The following is an 18,984-nucleotide window of genomic DNA, read 5'->3' as shown; positions in this document are numbered from 1 at the left end:
ATAGTGAAACACTCAGAAACGCTACCCCAAATGCTGTTTTAGCACAGCGGTGGTCTGCATTTTTAACACAGTTCTTGAAGGGTAGCATTAAAACAAGGCTCACCTATAAATTATTCAGAGAAACACTTCAAGATAGAGGGAGGTGAGTTGGGTAAAATAAAACAGGAGCCGTCAGCAAGCCTAAACCTCTTAAAGCTTTCCCTGTCTGAACTAATCTCTGAAAGTTGTCAGTGAATTCAAATGCAGTGAAGATAACTGACAGGTGTGGCACAGAGAAATTCTAGCAGGATAACAAAAAGTCTTTGACAAATTCCTGTAATCTAGACACAGAACCGCTACCAGAAGTTATCCAGTGACGGAAAGCTCAGGTTTGGGCAAAAATGCCAATACACAGCAAAACACCTTCTAAAGTTCATAACATGCAGCAGATTTTTTTTTTTTTTTTAAAGTGACATCTGGTCTTAATGCTTGCTCTCTAGCTTGTAGTTTTGGCTTGTACTGAATGGTACTGAACTAAACATCCCAGATGCATAAAACCAAGACCGTATAGGAAGCTCTCATCCAGAGACCAGGCATTAAGTTTTTAAAAGATACTATAATCTGGGTGCAGAAAGATTATTTTAAATCAGAGATCAAAGTTAGCGCAGGAAAAGGTTAGTCATTAATAACGGAAAAGAACCAAAGAACCACTAGCACTACCCAGTACAAGAATGAGTTAGGTTTAAGGCTGGTCACAGTTTTTTTGAGTTGTAGGACTGAGTCACTGTTGCTGACAAGCTAGCAAAACCATAATTAAATAGTGAGTGAAGCAATCAAGAGGGTAACAGATTGGAAAAGTGGGGGAAGAAAGACTTTTTAAATTGAGACAAGCATCTTCCCAGTTTTCTGAAAATAATGTAGGTAGCCTATATCTTGGATAAGTGGGGTTTTCTGTAGTTTTGGGTTTTGGTAGGGGTTTTGCTTGTTTGTTTGGTTTTGTTTTTTAAGTAGGGGCAATACATTCTAGAAAACAAACTGAAAATAGCTTGACAGCTTTTTAAAAAAGTAATCACTTTAAAAAAACAAATAAAACAGCTCTCTGAAATGCCAGCAAAGAACATTACTTCAAATACCAAATAATTCCTACTGAAGAATACATGACATACTCCTTCAAAAACCTGGTGCCTTTGTCAAATTATTAGTCCCTTTGTGTAACATCAACACCACAAGCTGATACAGTCTTACCAAGGCAGATTAAAAGCGGGAAGTGCTTGTAGTGAAATGCAAACCACATAAACATGGAAGAAGTTGCCAGTCACCAGAGGAAGCAATGCACAGTGCATGCAGAGGAATGAAAGTAAGACAAAGCATGTGCCTTCTCAGAATGGAATTCAAAAGCAGATTGGAAAAATGGCTAACTTGCCATGAGTTGAAAATAAAATTTGTACTGTCCATGCTTCCCAGCATGAACAGCATTTATTTACATACTCTCTGACTGGGTCCAAAAGTTTTGCAATGGGAACCCAGATAATTGCCTGTGAAGAAAAATTAAGTGAACCACTGGCAAGCTCAGAGCTAGGGACTGGGAAAAAAAAAAAAGTTTCCAGTTTGAGTTTGCTTATTTTTGGCTCCCTTACCAGCTAACAAGGCTAGTACATTTTAAAATAAAGTGAAGAAAACTGGAGAATATCTTTTAGGGAGTAACATGCTCTCCAGAAATCACTCCTGCTCTCCAGAGTGCAAGCTACTGGTTTTGCTCCTTTGTTTGCCAGACAGATCTAGCAGAATGGTGACTGGAAGAGAAGAAAATGAGATTTTTTTATCTCCACTGAGGGGACAATGCACATGACGTGTTGAAGCAGCTCTGGTAAGCAAATTCAACTGAAAAAAAGGTGACAGCTATGTTCCAAATCAGTACCCAGTTCTAATCAGCCATCACACTGAGTGATTAATTACTATAAGTCTACAGGTTGTAGTTTTTATGGGGAAGACAAGAAAAATAAGTGTACAAGTAGTCAGTTTGAAAACCAGGCTGGTGGGGGTAACAAGAAGTTCTGAGAAAAAGAGCATAAAGTTGTGGTTATGCTCCAGAAACTTTGACACCGGTCCAAAACCATCAGATCTCACTAGGCAGGACTGGGAAATCCAAATTCTCAATCATGGCCAGGGTTTAGAATTTAGTACCAGTGTACCACTCCAAGCCAAGACATTACTGAATCGGAGTTGCATATTAGCAAGGAGAAAAACAGTTTAAATACTTATGCTGAATTCAAAAGAAGAAAGGCTAAGCTGGGAGGTCAAGTAAAACATTGTAAGCAAGTGGTACAGAAGCGAACATTCAAAGTGATTCTCTCCTGAGAGAAGACTGGCTGAAAGTAATTTGGATCTCTAAGACCCTGCTGCGAAGCAAACTTCTTTTATACATACCTAATCATACTATAAAAGCTTCCATGGGCTCTGCAATACCTCTTCTTTTTGCACCCTTGTAGCCCCCCCATAAACACGTGTATATTAAATTTAAGTGGTGAATACTGCCTGTTTTGTGACCGTACCAGTTCATCTCTGCAAACGGCCCATGCAGCACCCCATTCCAGAAGCTGTAGAGCTCCACTACGCAACTAAGCAGCAAAGCTGCTGCTGCTCAGAGGTACTCCTCTATAGAGGTACCATCTGATCTGCTTTAACTGTTTTCTCAAAATGATAGCTTACTCAAACTGTGCAGATACCAACCAAAAACTTTGAAAACTATGCGATGGGCTTAATTTGCTTAATTTAATGTTGACACTAAACACTGCTCACAGATGACACAGTTGATAAAAATTACCAATTACTGTACAAGAACACTTACATACTGGTATCTACACTACAACATGCATGCAGTTTGAAATGTTTTAAGCACATTACAACAGTAATAATTATTTGTAGGCTACAACTACTAGTCCCAGCTGGACTGATTTCCTCATGGGGAGAAAGGTATTTTAGTGTCTCTTTATCTTAAGTCACATCCCAACTGCACCTTATTATTGATTACACAGGGAAAACCTGTATGAATGCAGTCAGCTGAACACTGTGCAAGGTAAGATTCAAAGAAAAAAAATGAAGGAAATTTTTTGAGGAAGAATTAATAAAGACACTCTTGATTCTACTTCACCTTCTTACTCCCCCCTTTTTTAACTTGATGTGCCTTACCCTCAAATTATGTTTACACAGAGCTTATTCTAGGTCTTACAAGGAAACAATATTTAAAAAAAAAAAAAAGGAAGTATGTGTTTTTCCTGCATGTATATCCACAAAATTTCTTAGCTTGACCATAACCTTTACATGTAAAAGTGTACAGCAAAAGAAATTTCTACAAAGTTTTTCCAAATCTGCTGTTGATGCCAGAATTTAAGATGGCATCATCCATGTCATAGTCCTTTCAGAAATTAATTTACAATTGTTTTACAGAAGTCATTATGGAGGAAGCCATCAGAGCCAGGATAACACCACACAAAGGCATCTAATGCTGCCATTTCTGAATGTAAGATGGCAGAGTTAGATGTAAGAGCGCCACAGAGGGCCATGATGTCTGAAAAAAGAAGTGCCAACGTTGTAGTAAGAGAACTGCAGCCCTAAGATACTGCAATCTAAAGTAACAAGGATACTTTTAATGTCTGTGATTTTTATGCAGAATGGTTCTGCAATATTTACTTGATTTTCTAAGCTTAAGTCACAACTTCTAAGTCTTTTTCTGTTAACATTTTAAAGGAACAATCTTAATTTTTCAACTTCTCTTCTAGATGCATTTTAAATAATAAACAACAGGTGGCGTGTCAGAGATCTGCACAAAGGAATGGTTTTATCTTCCCAAGATGCCCTTTAACTGATCAATGTTCAGTCAGTGCAGAAATCACTGACAGAATGGTATAACTGCAAATTAACAGCTACTATTAGATTACTGTAGCCAAAGATGCTGAAACTGAGTTGTAGGCAGATGGTCTGAGATAAAACACCACAAGTCTGTGGAGAAGCTAATGCATAAAGTGGGGTATGGAACTTCAATAAGGTACAAACTTAGCACTCCCGTATGAGGATAAAGATAAACCAACCACAGATTACTAAGCAACCATACAGACTAAAGTCAAGCATGCTGCTTCAACAAAGCATTACTAGGTAAATCCCAAAATACACTGCATAAAAATGTAAAATACGTGCACAGTGGATTAAATTGTCCTGGGAGATGCAGAGTTTTTCCATTCTAGGCTACTAGTTAAACCATTTTCAGGTTTCAAAAACTAAGAATGTATCTGTTCAGAGGCATAATTATTGAGAAGGCAGAAATAAATGTTCTGGGGATTGTTTTTTGCAACAGTTCACAAAAAGAAAAAAGCTAGAAAACTGCAATTTGTTATAAAACACAACTGTATGTCCATGGAAAACTGCTATTTGGTATTTGTGTTCTTGTAAGAGTAGAACAAAGTGACACCAAAGTAAACTCCATTTTAAGATACTGACATACTGTAATTTGTATCCTAGGCAAACACTTTGTTGTCTAGCAAAAAGCACTTTTCTATGCAGGCTCATTCCGCTTCGGGTGCTGCACACCTCCCTGCCTCTCCTGACTGAGCTCTTAATGCATCACAGCAGGTCAACCAAACAACCCACCCCAGGGCATCACAGGTGATGCAATTAATCTTAAAAAAACTTCACCCAAGTCACTTCCAGAGAGAAAGCTTACTCATTTCTGTTGGGCACCCCTCGGGGTGCAAGGGCTTTTGAGCCCTGATGCTGAGACCCGTGTTGCACAAGCATTTGGGGACACCAGTACAGCCAACCCTCAGACGGGTGGACACAGCCTTCGGCAGGGTCTGTTCAGACTTGCTCTGCAGGCGCTATGTCTAGAGTTTTACTCAGTTTGCAGCAGCACTTGAAGTGCAGTGCATTGTATTTTCCCAGGCCTTCTGCATGCTTTTCGGTACAACTTCAAGCTTCACCAAAAAGAGAAAAACTGTAGTGAATCACTTCTGATTCTGATTCTTCAAAGTTATGGATCTTTTCCCACATGGATGTGGGAAGACTTCTTGCACTCCCTTTAAAATACATAACCACAGGGAACAGGCACTGTATGTAGGTGTTATCCGATATCCATCTCATCTCCATGAAATTATAACTCCTTTAAAGTATATTGCTGAGTTTTCAGAACTTTCATGTTCACACTCCCGCAGTTACTTTAACAAGACTGAAAAGAAACCATTATGAAAAAACTCCAGATGAACTAAGGGAGGAGGCAAGGCTTCCTGACACTATGGACACTGAGGCAGTCTGAATCCTCAGGCCAGAAATATAAATAAGTCATAATGTTTTGCATTGTTTCTGATAATAAATGCATTTAAATTGTTGCTCAGCATCCTCAGGATATTCTAGTATGTCATTTGTCTGTGAAGTTAAGATCAAGGATACTCCAAAGACTCAAGGATACTCAAAAATACTACCTTACTGCTGTGGGAGGTATCAGTAAAACATCTTTAAGCAGAACCAAAACTGGTAGAAACAGGCTTTTTCTAGTATACCTAAATTCAACAGAGCATACCAGAAAAATTACAAAGCAGGGGCATATATCATCAATTCACTGGCTCCCCTGCACCAGACAGTGTAGTGTTTCGTTCTATTTATTTGAAGACTTCCTCAAATGTCTTTAAAGGGTTTTAAAAATTCTGTAATGGGAGAGAAAAGTTCTGTTAGCTAAAGTATAAAGGAAACCTACAGATCTTTGGAAAAATGCAAAGATGTGAGACTCTTCATGGGAGTAGAAACTGGGAGGAAATTCATGAACAGAGATCTATTCCCTTTCAGGAAGGGCAGGAGTACTCCATTCTTGAAAAAATAATTAAAAAAAAAAAAAAGATATATGACAAGTGGCTGTTTGTGCTGTATCCACTTTAACTTAAGGTTGTTAAAACACACCAGTTACAAGGTTGTAAAGTATTATCCTTAGGCAAGCTTTCAGGTTAAAACATGTGGGATGAGTAAGAGATGAGTAAAAGAACTCACCAACATCTGCTGAGTTTCCAGACAGCTTGAAACAGACATTTACAATTTTAAAAAGGAAGAGATTCAGTAATTCTCATAAAAATAATATTAGAAGTTTAATTAAAAATAAGCTTCAGGTATTTGTATGATGTGGCAGTCTAGGTATTTGCATCATACATTTGCTGATACAATATCCTTTATGCAGACAAGCAGGTACCATATTTACTCTCTGACAGTCTCGTTTAACCCTTCTGCTCCCTGTGAATACATTTTACCTTATAGTCAGAGCTGAGGGAAATGAAGTTCCATTATAAAAAGAAGTATCAGCAGGCACTGAAGGACTGTGAATATATCTATATATCTAAGTACAGAGCTTCCCGGTAAAAGCATTTGCTTAGTCACCCCCCTCCCAGAATAAAGTTATACATCCTCAACATGCAGGTGCCAGAAAGATGCAGAAGATCTAACTCAATCTGGTACACTGGTTTGCATTTGGGGTTTTTTGGCTTTTTTTAAAATCAACAGAATAAAGTTGTAATTCTGGGTCAGAGAAGAGCATAATGTAACAGTCAAATGCCTTGTTTTCCAAAGGGAGTAAAACCCCCATCCATAACACAAAGTCTCCACTGCTTTCTGAGATGAGTCAGAAGCATATCCACAGCTGGCTCATCCTGCCCGGGCCTGTGCCATCACTGCATCTCTTGGGTATCTGATTACTGTTACAGTTTCTTGTGCTATTTGTCACTACCTCCTCAGGAGTGAATTCCACAGGCTGACTTTAGGACACTACTCCTTAAGTTCACTGCCAAGGCAATTACAATTACTGATGATTTTTAGAAAGCAGCATCTGAGTATCACTGCTCCCTGTAAAAAAAACAGGGTAATGAAGAAAAAAGGTGATGGGTGATAGCAGTAGGCGACTCTCTTCTGAGAGTTACAGAAGCACCCATCTGCCAATGGGATGTGCTGCTTACCGAGGGCTCCTATCAGGGATGTCACCAAGAGACTACCCAGCCTCATACAGTCCACTGACTGTTACTCACTGCTGTTGTTTCACAGCAGCACTAGTGATACAGCCAGGAGCCATATGAAGAGTATCACGAAGGACTACAGGTAAGGGAGTGCAGGTGGTTTTTTCATCAATCAGCCTGGTCAAAGGAAAGGTGTCGGAAAAGGCCAGGTCAGCAGAAGAGCAGTACAAAGGAATTCCAGACACTCCAGTCAGCAAGTCAGCTTCATTGGGGGCCCAACTTAAATTAACTTTCTATGCAAACCCACGTAGCATGGGGAATAAGCCATGAGTTAAGAGACATGCACAAGCCTGCATGGGTATGACCTTACTGGCATCACAGGGATGTGGTGGGATGGTGCTCATGACTGGAGTGTTGAAATGGAAGAATAAAGGGTTAAGGAAGGACAGGCAGGGGAGACAAGGAGGGGCGTTAACCCTCTGTCAATGACCAGCTGGAGTGCATGCAGCTCTGCCTGGGGATGGATGAGAAGACAACCTAGAGTTTATGGGTAAGGATTAAAGGGAAGGCAGGGACAGGAAGTGTTATAGTGAAGGTCTGCCACAGGCCACCCAACCAGAAAGTGGCTCACCCACTTCATCTGCCAGTTCCCTGAGGACCCATGGATGCATCCCATCAGGTTCCATTGACTTGTGCACCTTCAGCTTCCTCAGATGGTCTCAAATCTGATGTTTTTCTACAGTGGGCAGTCCTTCATACTCCTAGTCCCTGCCTTTACCTTCTGCATCTTGGGCAGGAAGACCCGAGCCGATGTGGCTCTCTACAGATAGGAGCAGCTTCACATTCACAAGCCCTGGTCCTCACGAGGGCTCCAACCACCCTGGTATTTGTTGGAGGGACAACACAGCAGGACATCCAGAAGGTTCCTGCAATACACTGATGATAACTTCCATCTCCAAGTGACAGAGGAGCCAATGAGGAGAGGTGCTATGTTGTACCTTGTTTTCACCAACAAGGACAGGCTGGTGCGAAGTGTAAAGCTCAAGGGCAGCCTTGGCTGCAGTGACCATGAAATGGTGGATTCAAGATCCTTAGGGCAGTTAAGGAGGGCACAGAGCAGGCTTGCTAGCCTGGACTTTAGGAGAGCAGACTTTGGCCTCTTCAGGGATCTGCTTGATAAGAGTAGCATCGGATAAAGACCTGGAGGGAAGAGGGACCCAAGAAAGCTGGTTAATATTCAAGGATCATCTCTTCCAAGCTCAGAAGCAATGCATCCTGACAAAGAGGAAGTCAGGCATTGATGCCAGGAGGCCTGTGTGGATGAACAAGGAGCTCCTGGACAAGCTCAAACATAAAAAGGAAGCCTACAGAGGGTGGAAGAAAGGACAGACGGCCTGAGAGGAGCAATACAGAGAAGCTGTCTGAGCAGCCAGGGATCAGGTTAGGAAGGCCAAAGCCCTCATAGAATTAAATGTGGGCATTTTACATAGATTAAATAGCCCTGGTAGAATTAAATCTGGCCACAAGGGGATGTGAAGGGCAAAAGCTTCTATAGGTACATCAGTGAAAATGAAGACTAGGGAAAATGTGGGCCCTCTCTGGAAGGAAAGGGAGACATGGTTACCCATGATATAGAGAAGGCTGAGGTACTCAAGAAATTTCTTGTTTCAGTCACAAGTGCTTCAGCCACACCACCCAAGGTGCAGAAGGCAAAGGCAGGGACTGGGAGTATGAAGAACTGCCCACTGTACAAAATCATCAGATTTGACACCACCTGAGGAAGCTGAAGGTGCACAAGTCAATGGAACCTGATGGGATGCATCCATGGGTCCTCAGGAAACTGGCAGATGATGTGGCTGAACCACTATCCATCATATTTGAGAAGTCGTGGCAGTCCAGTGAAGTTCCCACTGACTAGAAAGGGAAAAACATAACACCATTTTTAAAAATTAAAAAAACTACCCAGGGAACTATAGGCTAGTCAGTCTCACCTCTGTGCCCAGCAAGATCATGTAGTGAATCATCCTGAAAACTACGCTAGGACACATGGAAAATAAGGAGGTGACTGGTGACAGCCAATATGGAAAATTGTACTTGACAAATTTGGTGTTTTTTCTACAACAGGGTTACAGTTTTGGAGGTTAAGGGAAGAGCAACTGATGTCATCTATGTGGACTTCTGAAAAGCATTTGACACTCCTGCACAGTATCTTTGTCTCTAAATTGGGAGACATAGGTTTGACAGATGGACCACTCAGTGGCTAAGGAATTGGTTGCATGGTCACACTCAAAAGATTTGCAGACAACAACTCAATGTCCAAACAAAGAGCAGAGACGAGTGGTGTTCCTCAGGGGCTGGTGTTGAGACTGCTGCTGTTTAACATCTTTGCTAGCAACATGGACAGTGGGGTTGAGTGCACCCTCAGTTGATGACACCAAGCTGTGTGGTGCGGTTGACACGCTGGAGGGAAGGGATGTGCCATCCAGAGGGACCTGGACAGGCTGGAGAGGTGGGACTGTGCAAACAACGAGTTCAACAAGGCCAAGTGCAAGGTCCTGCACATGGGTTGGGGCAGTCCCAAGCACAAACACAGGCTGGGGGATGAGTGGATTGAGAGCAGCCCTGCGGAGAAGGACTTGGAGGTAGTAGTGGATGGAAAACTGACTGAGAGCCAGCAATGTGTGCTCGAAGCCCAGAAAGCCAACTGTATCCTGGGCTGCATCCAGCAGTGTGGCCAGCAGGCTGACAGAAGTGATTCTCCCTTTCTACTCTGCTGAGATCCCACCTGGAGTACTGTGTCCAGCTCTGGGACCACCACTATAAGAAGGACATAGACCTGCTTCAGCAGGTCCAGAGGAGGCCACACAGATGATCAGGGGGCTGGAGCAACTCCCTTACAAGGACAGGCTAAGACAGTTGGGGTTGTTCAGCCTGGAGAAGGCTCTGGGGAGACCTTGTAGCGGCCTTCCAGTACTTAAAGGGGGCCTACAGGAAACATGGGGAGGGACTCTTTATCAGGGACTGTAGGGATAGGGTGAGGGGTAACAGTTTTAAACTGAAAGAGGGTAGGTTTAGGTGAGACACAAGGTGGAAATTCTTTCCTGTGAGGGTGGTGAGTCACTGGCACAGGTTGCCCAGAGCAGCTGTGGCTGCCCCCTCCCTGGCAGTGTTCAAGGCCAGGCTGGACGGGGCTTTGAGCAACCTGGGCTAGTGGAAGCTGTCCCTGCCCATGGCAGGGGGGTTGGAACTAGATGGTCTTTAAGGTCCCTTCCAAACCAAACCTTTCTACGAATCTATGAAAACAGACATTGTTGAATGAAAAAATTTTAAAATAAATTCCAGATCTGTAGTATGATTATCAAACTGTTTAAATCCTTTGTGCTATTTATACTATTACAACTTCTTTTCATGTGAACAAAAGGTTTCTGAATTGTCTAGAACAACAGTGAACAAGTGATTGCTGAAAGGTCTTTTCCAACCTAAATTACTGTATTCTACAAAAGAACCCTGATACTGCTTTGTTCTTTATAAACATGGAAATACAAATCATGCCTTTGTTAAGACCTACTCTAATAAAGATTTATGCGTTTTGATCTGGTTACATGTAACATTAACACACACGAAGAGACAGACCAATATGAAACACTGCTACTTTTAAAAATTAATCTGTATCTATAATTTCTTCTTTTAAGGAATATAGTTACATTTTAAACCTTGTTCAGATCCATTAAATCTCACTTAGCTTAAACAAGCAACTACTATCCCAACAAAAGCTGAAAGACAAATGTTGAATTTCTGCAGAAGAATAAGCTTTATCCTTCTCTTCTACAACTCAGATAATATATTCTTCGTAAAATGCAAGTTCTCATTTCTGTGTGTACTTTACTCTTTGAACTAAGTTAAGACTAAAAACAAGTAACTCGCCTGGTCTAGAAAAATAGACTAAATTCAAATCCAACAGAAGTTTATTTTTAAATGACATACATACTGAAAGTATTTACCTGTTAAATATCCATATGTAATCATGACTCAGTGAACTTCTTCAGCATGCAAGTGAGCCTATTAAAATCAATTGACTGTTAATATACTAAAGTAGGCTGCTAAATCAGAGCCTGCATTTTAAACACCAAAAAAGTAAAATACATATATGGTGACACAGCTAAACCCTTAAAGCAGAAAATGCTGGTTTATATACAGGGGTCCTCCAACTTACCTGTGGCTTGGCAGAAGAGGCGAAAGGGTCCCCGGACACTAACATGCTGTGCCTGGTCACTTAGGAAAGGTGGCAACAACATGACCTTTACAGGGTCTGTGCTAGACCAAACATCAGGCTGGGTACTGGTGAGTGAAGGAGGTGAATCACTTCCCACACAGGACAAAAAGGAGGTACCAGTAGGAGGGAAAGGTATAGGAGATGAAGCTGTGTGACAGAAGAGGACAGAAAAGAAAAAAAAAAGAGGGTACTAAGGAAAAAAGTTGTAAGGAATACATCACACACTGAAGAAATAATGCAAAAAGACAAATGAATTTTAGAAGGGTAATAAGAGGAGGTGTCCCTAGACCCCTAGAGAAGAGGGCTTTCCTGCTTCATCTGTTTCTTTTTCCACCCTCCCAATCCACTCCTCCCCCTCGCACCCCCGGTTACAACCCATTCAACTAAATCTAAGAGAATCTTCTTCAAATTAATTACAGAATTTATCACTTTTCCCCCTTAAAGGAAACCACAAGGAACATTAGTACTTGCAAAATAGAAAGCAGTGTCATTGTATCAAGTTTCATAAAAGTCAAGATATAATACAATTTATTTTAATATTTATTCTGTTATATATACATAATTAAAAATAGAAAAATAAAACCAAACTGAATCTTATAAAATATAAACTGTTTACACTAAGATGGTCTAAATTATGTTTGCATGAAAGTTGAACATAGAAGAGCAGCCCAGGTATACTGCTATTAACTGTTTAAATGTATTCTACTTCTAGCAATATTTACAGAAAGATGCAGTGAGAGGAACAATTCTTCAGGACTGTACCACACAAAATGTTTTTACAGACAAACAGTGCTACTGTGAACCAGGCTGAGAACAAATGCACACTTTCACGTTTGCAGGCATGATTCACAAACAGTTTAAATGACTGATTGTTTGAGCAGCTCCAGTTTCAGTCTCCAGTTGCATAGGAGATTGGAAGGTGTCATCCAGAAAGGGTGACGCTGCAAAGATTTATCACAAAAAGAAGCTGAGTTATTTCTGAATCTGAAAAAAAAGGAAGAAAAATCGGCAATGTTTTCTCATTAGGCTGTATTCTAACAGTCCATTCCAGCAAGACACTAGCTGAATTACTGTAGTTAATTCTTCTCCATTCCTGTTTTGCTTCCACAGTGCAAAAGACCTCTCTCAATGTAACTGCTAACTGACAGCTGCTTGCCTGTACTGTTTCATTTAAAAAGAAAAAAAAAAAAAAAAGAAGAAACAAAACAAAAAAAATTATCCAGTTTTGTATAGAAAACAGACTGTGACTATGTCCAGCTTGCTGGTTGGGAGGGGAGGGGGCCGGGCATTCTAAATCTATTATTTCCTCCCTCCCACCACCACTTACTCCATGTTTTTTACTGATACTGTTGTAGTGCCTACATTTCTAGAAAGCAGCAAAGAAAAAAGCCTTTAAACAAGATTATCCCTGAGAGTCTTAAACAAATCAAGTCAATGCTATCCCCATTATACCTTAAAATCTAAGATACTTAACAAGCAGTTAAAAAATTAACTTTGACCAACTAAAGAGACCTAGTGTGCCAAAACATGAAGCATAAAACTAATCACTAGAAGCAAAGGAAAAAAAATGTCCCAATCTGGACAAAAGTCTGTAATTTACCAATCTGATAAACTAAACTTAATTTCCAATTTGGAATTAAAATGCAACTAGGTCTTTTTTTAATGGCAGCTAGAAATACGTGTAGACTGAAGTAATTTTTAAAGACAATTGAATTAGAAAGTTACTTTTATCCTACGGAAGAACAGAGCTGAAGAACAAGCAAGTAACTGTTCACTAGAGCTCAGTGGGGAGAAAAACTGGGAACAAACAAATGGTGATCTGAAACTGGCCATTTAAAAAAAAAAAAAAGACAGTACAACACAAGATCTTATGGTCTGCAGACAAGAACACCGCTTCTCTAATCTGGCAAGATCTGAATGCAAATTGGCTTGCTGTACAGTTTAAGCGTGTAAACCCTGCTATGGCTCAGCTGTCACACCCACACTCTCCGCTCAAATAGCTAGCCACAGGACCACAGCTGATTTCCACCACTGAAATGGATAACTGGGTCCTTCAGTCCCCCTCTGCGTCCGAGTCGGCATACTTGAGTTCACACTTGACATCAAAGGGCTTGTCCTTGGCCTCTCGGGGTGCCTGCGAATCCCCAAGCTGCAGCTGGCCGTTCCCGCAGTCGGGCTCAGTCTCGTAGCCGGTGTCATGGGCCGGCTTTGGCTGTTCCCCACTCTGGTGGCTGACACTGCCTTGCTCCACCAAGGTCTCCTTCACACTTTGCTCACAATCAGAAAAATCTGACTTTGTTTTCTTCTTACCAAGCAGCATGACAGAGCGAAATTTCAAGCACTGCCCTGGCAAGTACCCTTTGTAACAGTTGTAGGAGAGCAGGCACAAGAAGAGAATAAAAAAGAAGAGGAAGAGGAACATCAACAGGAAGTTATCATTTGACTTGAGAAACATCGTCTTTTCTGGGACCATGTCAGGAATTGAATTGAAGAGCTCTGTGTTGGAGGCTGCACTTGTTAAAACAGGGCCAATGGGCTTTGTTACTATTCTTGCTGTCGTTACTGGTACCACATGAGTGGTTGAGATGTGAGTGGCAGACCCCTCGGTTGATACAGCTGACACTTTCGGCACATCACTATTACCTTCTGTTGGTGCAGCTGCTGTGGTGGGGCCCACCGTGGTATGCTGCATCTTTTTCAGTTCCAAAACATGCTTAGCCAGCACTTGAGAAAACTTCTTATTCTTTACTTTTTCTTCTGATAAACACTGGTAAACACCACTGTCTCCTTCTGATAAATTGAAGATGAGCAGTGCCTTTTCCAGGAGACGGTACTTGGGACTCTCCACTCTCAGCACATCATCCTTGAACTTCCAAACTACCTGTGCCAGATTGGACTTTTGAGAACACTTGAGTTCTGCTGTGCTCCCATGCTTGAATGTATGCTGTAGGGAATTCTCTCTTACTTTATCTGGAACATCAAAATAAACGTGCAGAGTATCAGCAATGATTCCCGTTTGCTCTAATCATACAGTTTCACGAGACTGCTATAGTCTTTAACAGAAATGTAAAGATTACAGCATTCAGATTACCTCATAAGACCAAGATGACAGCATGCAAGAATCTCAGAGAAATACCAAGCTACAGCTGAGTGTGAGACATCAAGACAGACTAAGAGATAGGACACCTCAAACTCTTAAGACAGTCTCCAGTTCTAGGTAAAGATGAGACCTTGTTGATACACAACTGAGCGTGCATCTGAGATGACTCATCCGAGATGACTTGATATAATTTTATATTCAATTAGTGCATTTTAAGTAAATCAGCAACTACAAAATATCCAAGAAGAAATTGAGCAAAGTGCTGTTATTCAAACTCTCTTCTAAAAAAATATTAGCACTTATGGCACACCCACAATGCAACACCGTAAATTAACAAAAAAACTAATGACTAAAACTCTCATGGAGGTCCATGCTTTGCTTGGATAAGAAATAAAACAGAGTCAATCAAACTCTTAAGAGCTTTGTTTACTGCAGTACAATTCTCCTGTAACACTTCAAGATCTTGATCTGGTGGGAACAGCACACATTATAAAGAAAGGACTTGCCTTAGAGCACTATGGAGGGTACTTAGCTGCTCTGTATCATGTTCTGAGCCCCCTCCCCTCTCACCATAAAACCAGCTTTTTTCAGGATCATTTCAACTGATCCAGCAGCAATACCAAGCACTTATCAAGGCTCACAGTAGAATGTTGAATGCTGTACCACAGAGACAGAGGCCTCTGCACGAGAAGTACTTATGGTAAATATTGCTTTCATTCACAAGTCGCTGTTGAGGTGGCCCTGTTCATTTCAGGGGTTTGTGCACTGCACACTGAAATGTATACAAACACAGACATTTTAAGACAACATGCAGGCTGTACAGATGCTTAAATATTCAAAAGCAGAATCTCATACCTATTAAAATAGCAATGAATATAAAGATAAGCACAAAAATTAAGCCAAACTAAACACAACTCTTTCACTACTCCACCTAGACATGTGAAAGAGTCATGTCAAAGACTAACTCACCAGAACAAGAAGAAGCATCTCCACCTATGTTCTGAATCCAGTTCCTGTAAAAGGAAGTTCAAGTATTACAACTTCAAATGTTGTTTCCTACAGCCTGCCCATCCTCTTATACTAAGTAAGATTCATCTTATCTAAATAATAACATAATGGATAGGAAGAAGTCTGTATCTGAAATAATTCAGTTAAGAAAAAAACGCCAGTTATTGGTAAGAGCCAAGACTGATGCAGTATTGGTTGGAACTGTATGGTAATCAAAGGCTACTATTACCTTCCAATTTCACTTTCTTTAAAAATATCAATGCAGGAAGCTTCAAGTGATTTCCAAGCACAGTAAGGATCTCTTGCTAGAACACAGTCAACGCAAGTGGTATACTTGTCACAGAATGCCACCGGAGACTGAACCACACCAGAATTTGAACCAGCATAGAGGTATCTTCTGCCCTAAAAAGACCAAAGCACAACAAAAAAAACCCCACAGTCAATCACTTTCTCAAAGCCAAACAATCCAGTTCATGAAAATTTAAAAGTTATTAGAAATAAAGAGTTGCATACATACAGCCATGTTTGTAAAAACTGGAGTATGGGGGGAATAAGCATTTTGATTAGCTTTTATTTCTAGAAAGAAAAGGAAACTTGTCTCGAAAATACTCAGCAATGCTGGAAGTGCAAAGACAAACAAAACCCTGTAATAGATATAGTTTATAAAAATGGAAAGTAACCACGTCTTAACCATGGCTTTACCACTCAGTTTTTCCACAAATACAAATCCATCAACAATCCTACAAGGCAAGGCAAGCGTGTTCTGATAACAAGGCTCAGCAGGCACACACAAGTCTGAACAAGCAAGGCTTGCTGTATGTAGGACCTACCCCTGCTCCTGTTAACCTAAAGCAGCCCTACTGCCTTCTACCAGTCAGGTCTCTGCGGCCACATCAGCACCAGCCTTACAAGAGCCAAATGCAGCTGACTACTTGCTACTCAAGGAGGAACACTGAATAGCATTCAAAGAAAACAGCACTGGCAAGACACCTAGGAAAAGGCAGATATAAATAGAATGGCTGTTTGACCCACTATTGCTGGGAATCCCACTCTGAGCATGGCAGGAAAAGACCATACTCATCCTGAACATCCTTCTCATAAGAGGAGGGCAGCTGCCTTATTTCACTCATCTGTTTCAAAGTTCAGGGAAATCGATGGCTAAAGGTACATTGTGAATTTACATATTATTATGCAAAGCCTCAAGAAAAGGGCCTGCACTGTAACCCAAAACCACCCTCTCTAGTCCTTTTGAGAGGCTGTGCATACAAAGCTGAACAACACATCCCACCTTGGCAGTGGGTTGATTTCATCCTGAGCAGAATACCGAGTGGATTTATCTGCACTCTATCACAGTTGTCATGGCAAATGAGCCAGATTCAAGCACAGAGCGGCTTTTCCTGTACTGCAGTTGTATGGATCTCAGTATGTAGAAATGTATTGAGGGGTCGTACCTGCAGCAGGACTGCTTGACTCTGTCAGGATGAATATGGATCACAAAATGATGGACAGACATCTAAGAAAGATTACTATTGGAGAAACATTCTTCAAAAATCTCATGTTTGTGACACAGACTTTTGGTCTTGACATCATAAACAGCTTCAAGAAAACAACTAACATGGGATCTTAGGACTGACTTTATGTTTTGGAGCTGAGTGGCACTCTTTCACTAAAGACATAACGAGATTTTGCTATAAGAACTCAAAACAGGCTAGTCTCTTTAATGCAATCATTATGAGGAAGTCTGTCTTAAAATTAAACTAATGAATGAATGCATTCTGACTAACAGCAGTCTTTAGAGGAAGCTACAAGACCACGCACAAATCAGTTTAGCTTTGTCTCACATATGAAGTGTGCAGGTAGCTTTCAAGGAAGATGAAATTCTTTGACACTGAAAGATGAAAGACAAAACTGGATCAGAAAAGAATCTGCTGGCATTGCTGGAAGATGGACTTCGAAAGAGAATCAAACTTCAGAGACACACATTCAAATGCAGTCTTTCATCCTGAAATTTAACTTATGTTAGTATTGGACTATGCTGCAGTGCCCACAGAAGAAAGTCTGCAGTTTTGGAGATGTACAACTTCCTAGGAAAAACTGCACTCTGCCAGAACGCTTCCCCAGTGCATCGAGTGCTGCTTATCTCTTGAACGCTTTGCCAGCGTTCACACATACCACAGTAGCAGTTCTATAAAGGAATTCACAGCAACGGACTGTGACTGCTGCTGTGATGTCCAAGAAGGTAGAAACTTGTGTTCTCACATTGGGGAGCATAAGTAATCCCTGCTTGGGTGTACTACAGCTATACAACTTTTGTGACTCTGGCACCTAACCCAACCTCCAACTCATCATCACTGAAAAGGATCACTGCTTTTATGGGAATGTACTGGACAGCACTGCTTCAGTTTTGGGTGTTGAAAGTTATTCTTGCAACATGAAAAGCTTTCCTTGCAGGAGATACAAGCTGTTACTCTCCACAGTTCCATGCAGGAAGCAGTGTTTTGTTTCAATCCTAAACTTTGAGAAAAGACTCTGAAGAAACAGCACATCCCCTACACAGCCCCTATGCCATGTCTTACACTTCCCCCTTTCAGAATATTCTTGAGAAACTGAGAATGTGGCACCTGGATTCAGAGTGAATAGATCCAGTGCCATCACTTCTACACTAGCCTTGGCTACCAACTGCATACTGAAATGGCTAGATCATGTGTCTTTTGTATCAGGCTGTAATGCCTATCTATCCCTTCTCTTCCACTCCCCAGGAATGGGGGAACTGTAATTAAGCCAGTGCAGAATGATCCCAGAATTTATCCACAATTAGAAGAATGGGCATTAGCGTATTTGTTAGAAGAGTTATCTATCACTATCTTCTATCACAGGGAAAATGATGAAACCTCCTGTGAAAGCAGGGCATTTGAAGCTTTCTTTGCAGATAAAACAAAAGAAACCAGCAAATGCTTTATTTATATATATATATATATATATATACACACACATATATAAATACACACACAACATATACACACACACAGAGTTGAGGGGTCTGATGCTACAAGCCACTGCTTAGGGTAATAATTTTATGAACATTCATGGATCTGTAGGTCTGAGTAACCAGGGCCAGAAGCCTAACTAGTGTACAAAGTACGCACAGCGATTATCCTCTTACTGTCACAAAACCACTCCAGGATTAAACCAAGCAACTTATTAATAGCACAGAATGACCGCTGGGTTTAGAGCCTGTGGCAAAGGTTGTGTCCCCCACATGGAGCTGCAACCTCACCAGAGCTCCTCACCCCCAGCCGCACCAATGTGACTGCTCCCATGCTACATCTAGCATGCATGAGCCTGCAACATTTGGGACAGAAGAAACCAATTAGTTACACAATTGTAAGTGTCTCTGCCAGACAAGACTGTTCTCTCTTCTTAGGTTTGTTTCCTCAGAAAGATACACCACTCCTCTGCTAAATCCACGATGATTTTTCCTCACGGATTTGATATGGCCACAAGGGGTCAGGATTTAACATTATTCCTAATCTGAAAACTGGTACCTTAAAGCGCGTTACAGCTTTCAGCTTCTGCACAAGGAATCCAGGAGAAGACCTGCACACCTGTCTGTCCCCCGCAAACTTCCCCATATCTACATACCT

At 41.1% G+C, this 18,984-nt stretch overlaps 2 protein-coding genes across 21 annotated transcripts in view; one reads left to right on the top strand and one right to left on the bottom strand.

Moving 5' to 3' along the window:
- Positions 1-10,537, top strand: part of SECISBP2 (SECIS binding protein 2) — a 44,360-nt gene extending 33,823 nt beyond the window's left edge. The window contains exon 16 of one of the 2 annotated variants that reach the window (XM_074931547.1): positions 9,084-10,537. In XM_074931547.1, coding sequence (XP_074787648.1) covers positions 9,084-9,223 — 140 coding nt within the window. In that variant the 3' untranslated portion in view covers positions 9,224-10,537. The remainder of the gene's footprint in view (positions 1-9,083) is intronic. The other variant, XM_074931546.1, reaches the window with a different exon arrangement.
- Positions 1-18,984, bottom strand: part of SEMA4D (semaphorin 4D) — a 101,129-nt gene that overhangs the window by 5,632 nt on the left and 76,513 nt on the right. For 11 of the 19 annotated variants that reach the window (XM_074931525.1, XM_074931532.1, XM_074931537.1 and 8 more), the window contains 4 exons: positions 15,570-15,742; positions 15,302-15,345; positions 13,876-14,202; positions 11,173-11,379 (listed from right to left, as the gene is read on the bottom strand). In XM_074931525.1, the coding sequence (XP_074787626.1) occupies positions 11,173-11,379; positions 13,876-14,202; positions 15,302-15,345; positions 15,570-15,742 (751 nt within the window). Of the gene's footprint in view, positions 1-6,009; positions 6,035-10,962; positions 11,019-11,172; positions 11,380-11,783; positions 14,203-15,301; positions 15,346-15,569; positions 15,743-18,984 lie in introns of those variants that run through there. The other 8 variants (XM_074931539.1, XM_074931540.1, XM_074931538.1 and 5 more) reach the window with 6 other exon arrangements.

Source organism: Athene noctua, chromosome Z (genome assembly GCF_965140245.1).
Source record: "Athene noctua chromosome Z, bAthNoc1.hap1.1, whole genome shotgun sequence".
NCBI classification, from domain to species: domain Eukaryota; kingdom Metazoa; phylum Chordata; class Aves; order Strigiformes; family Strigidae; genus Athene; species Athene noctua.
The sequence above is the reverse complement of the archived record's forward strand: the minus strand, read 5'-3'. Positions and strand labels throughout refer to the sequence as shown.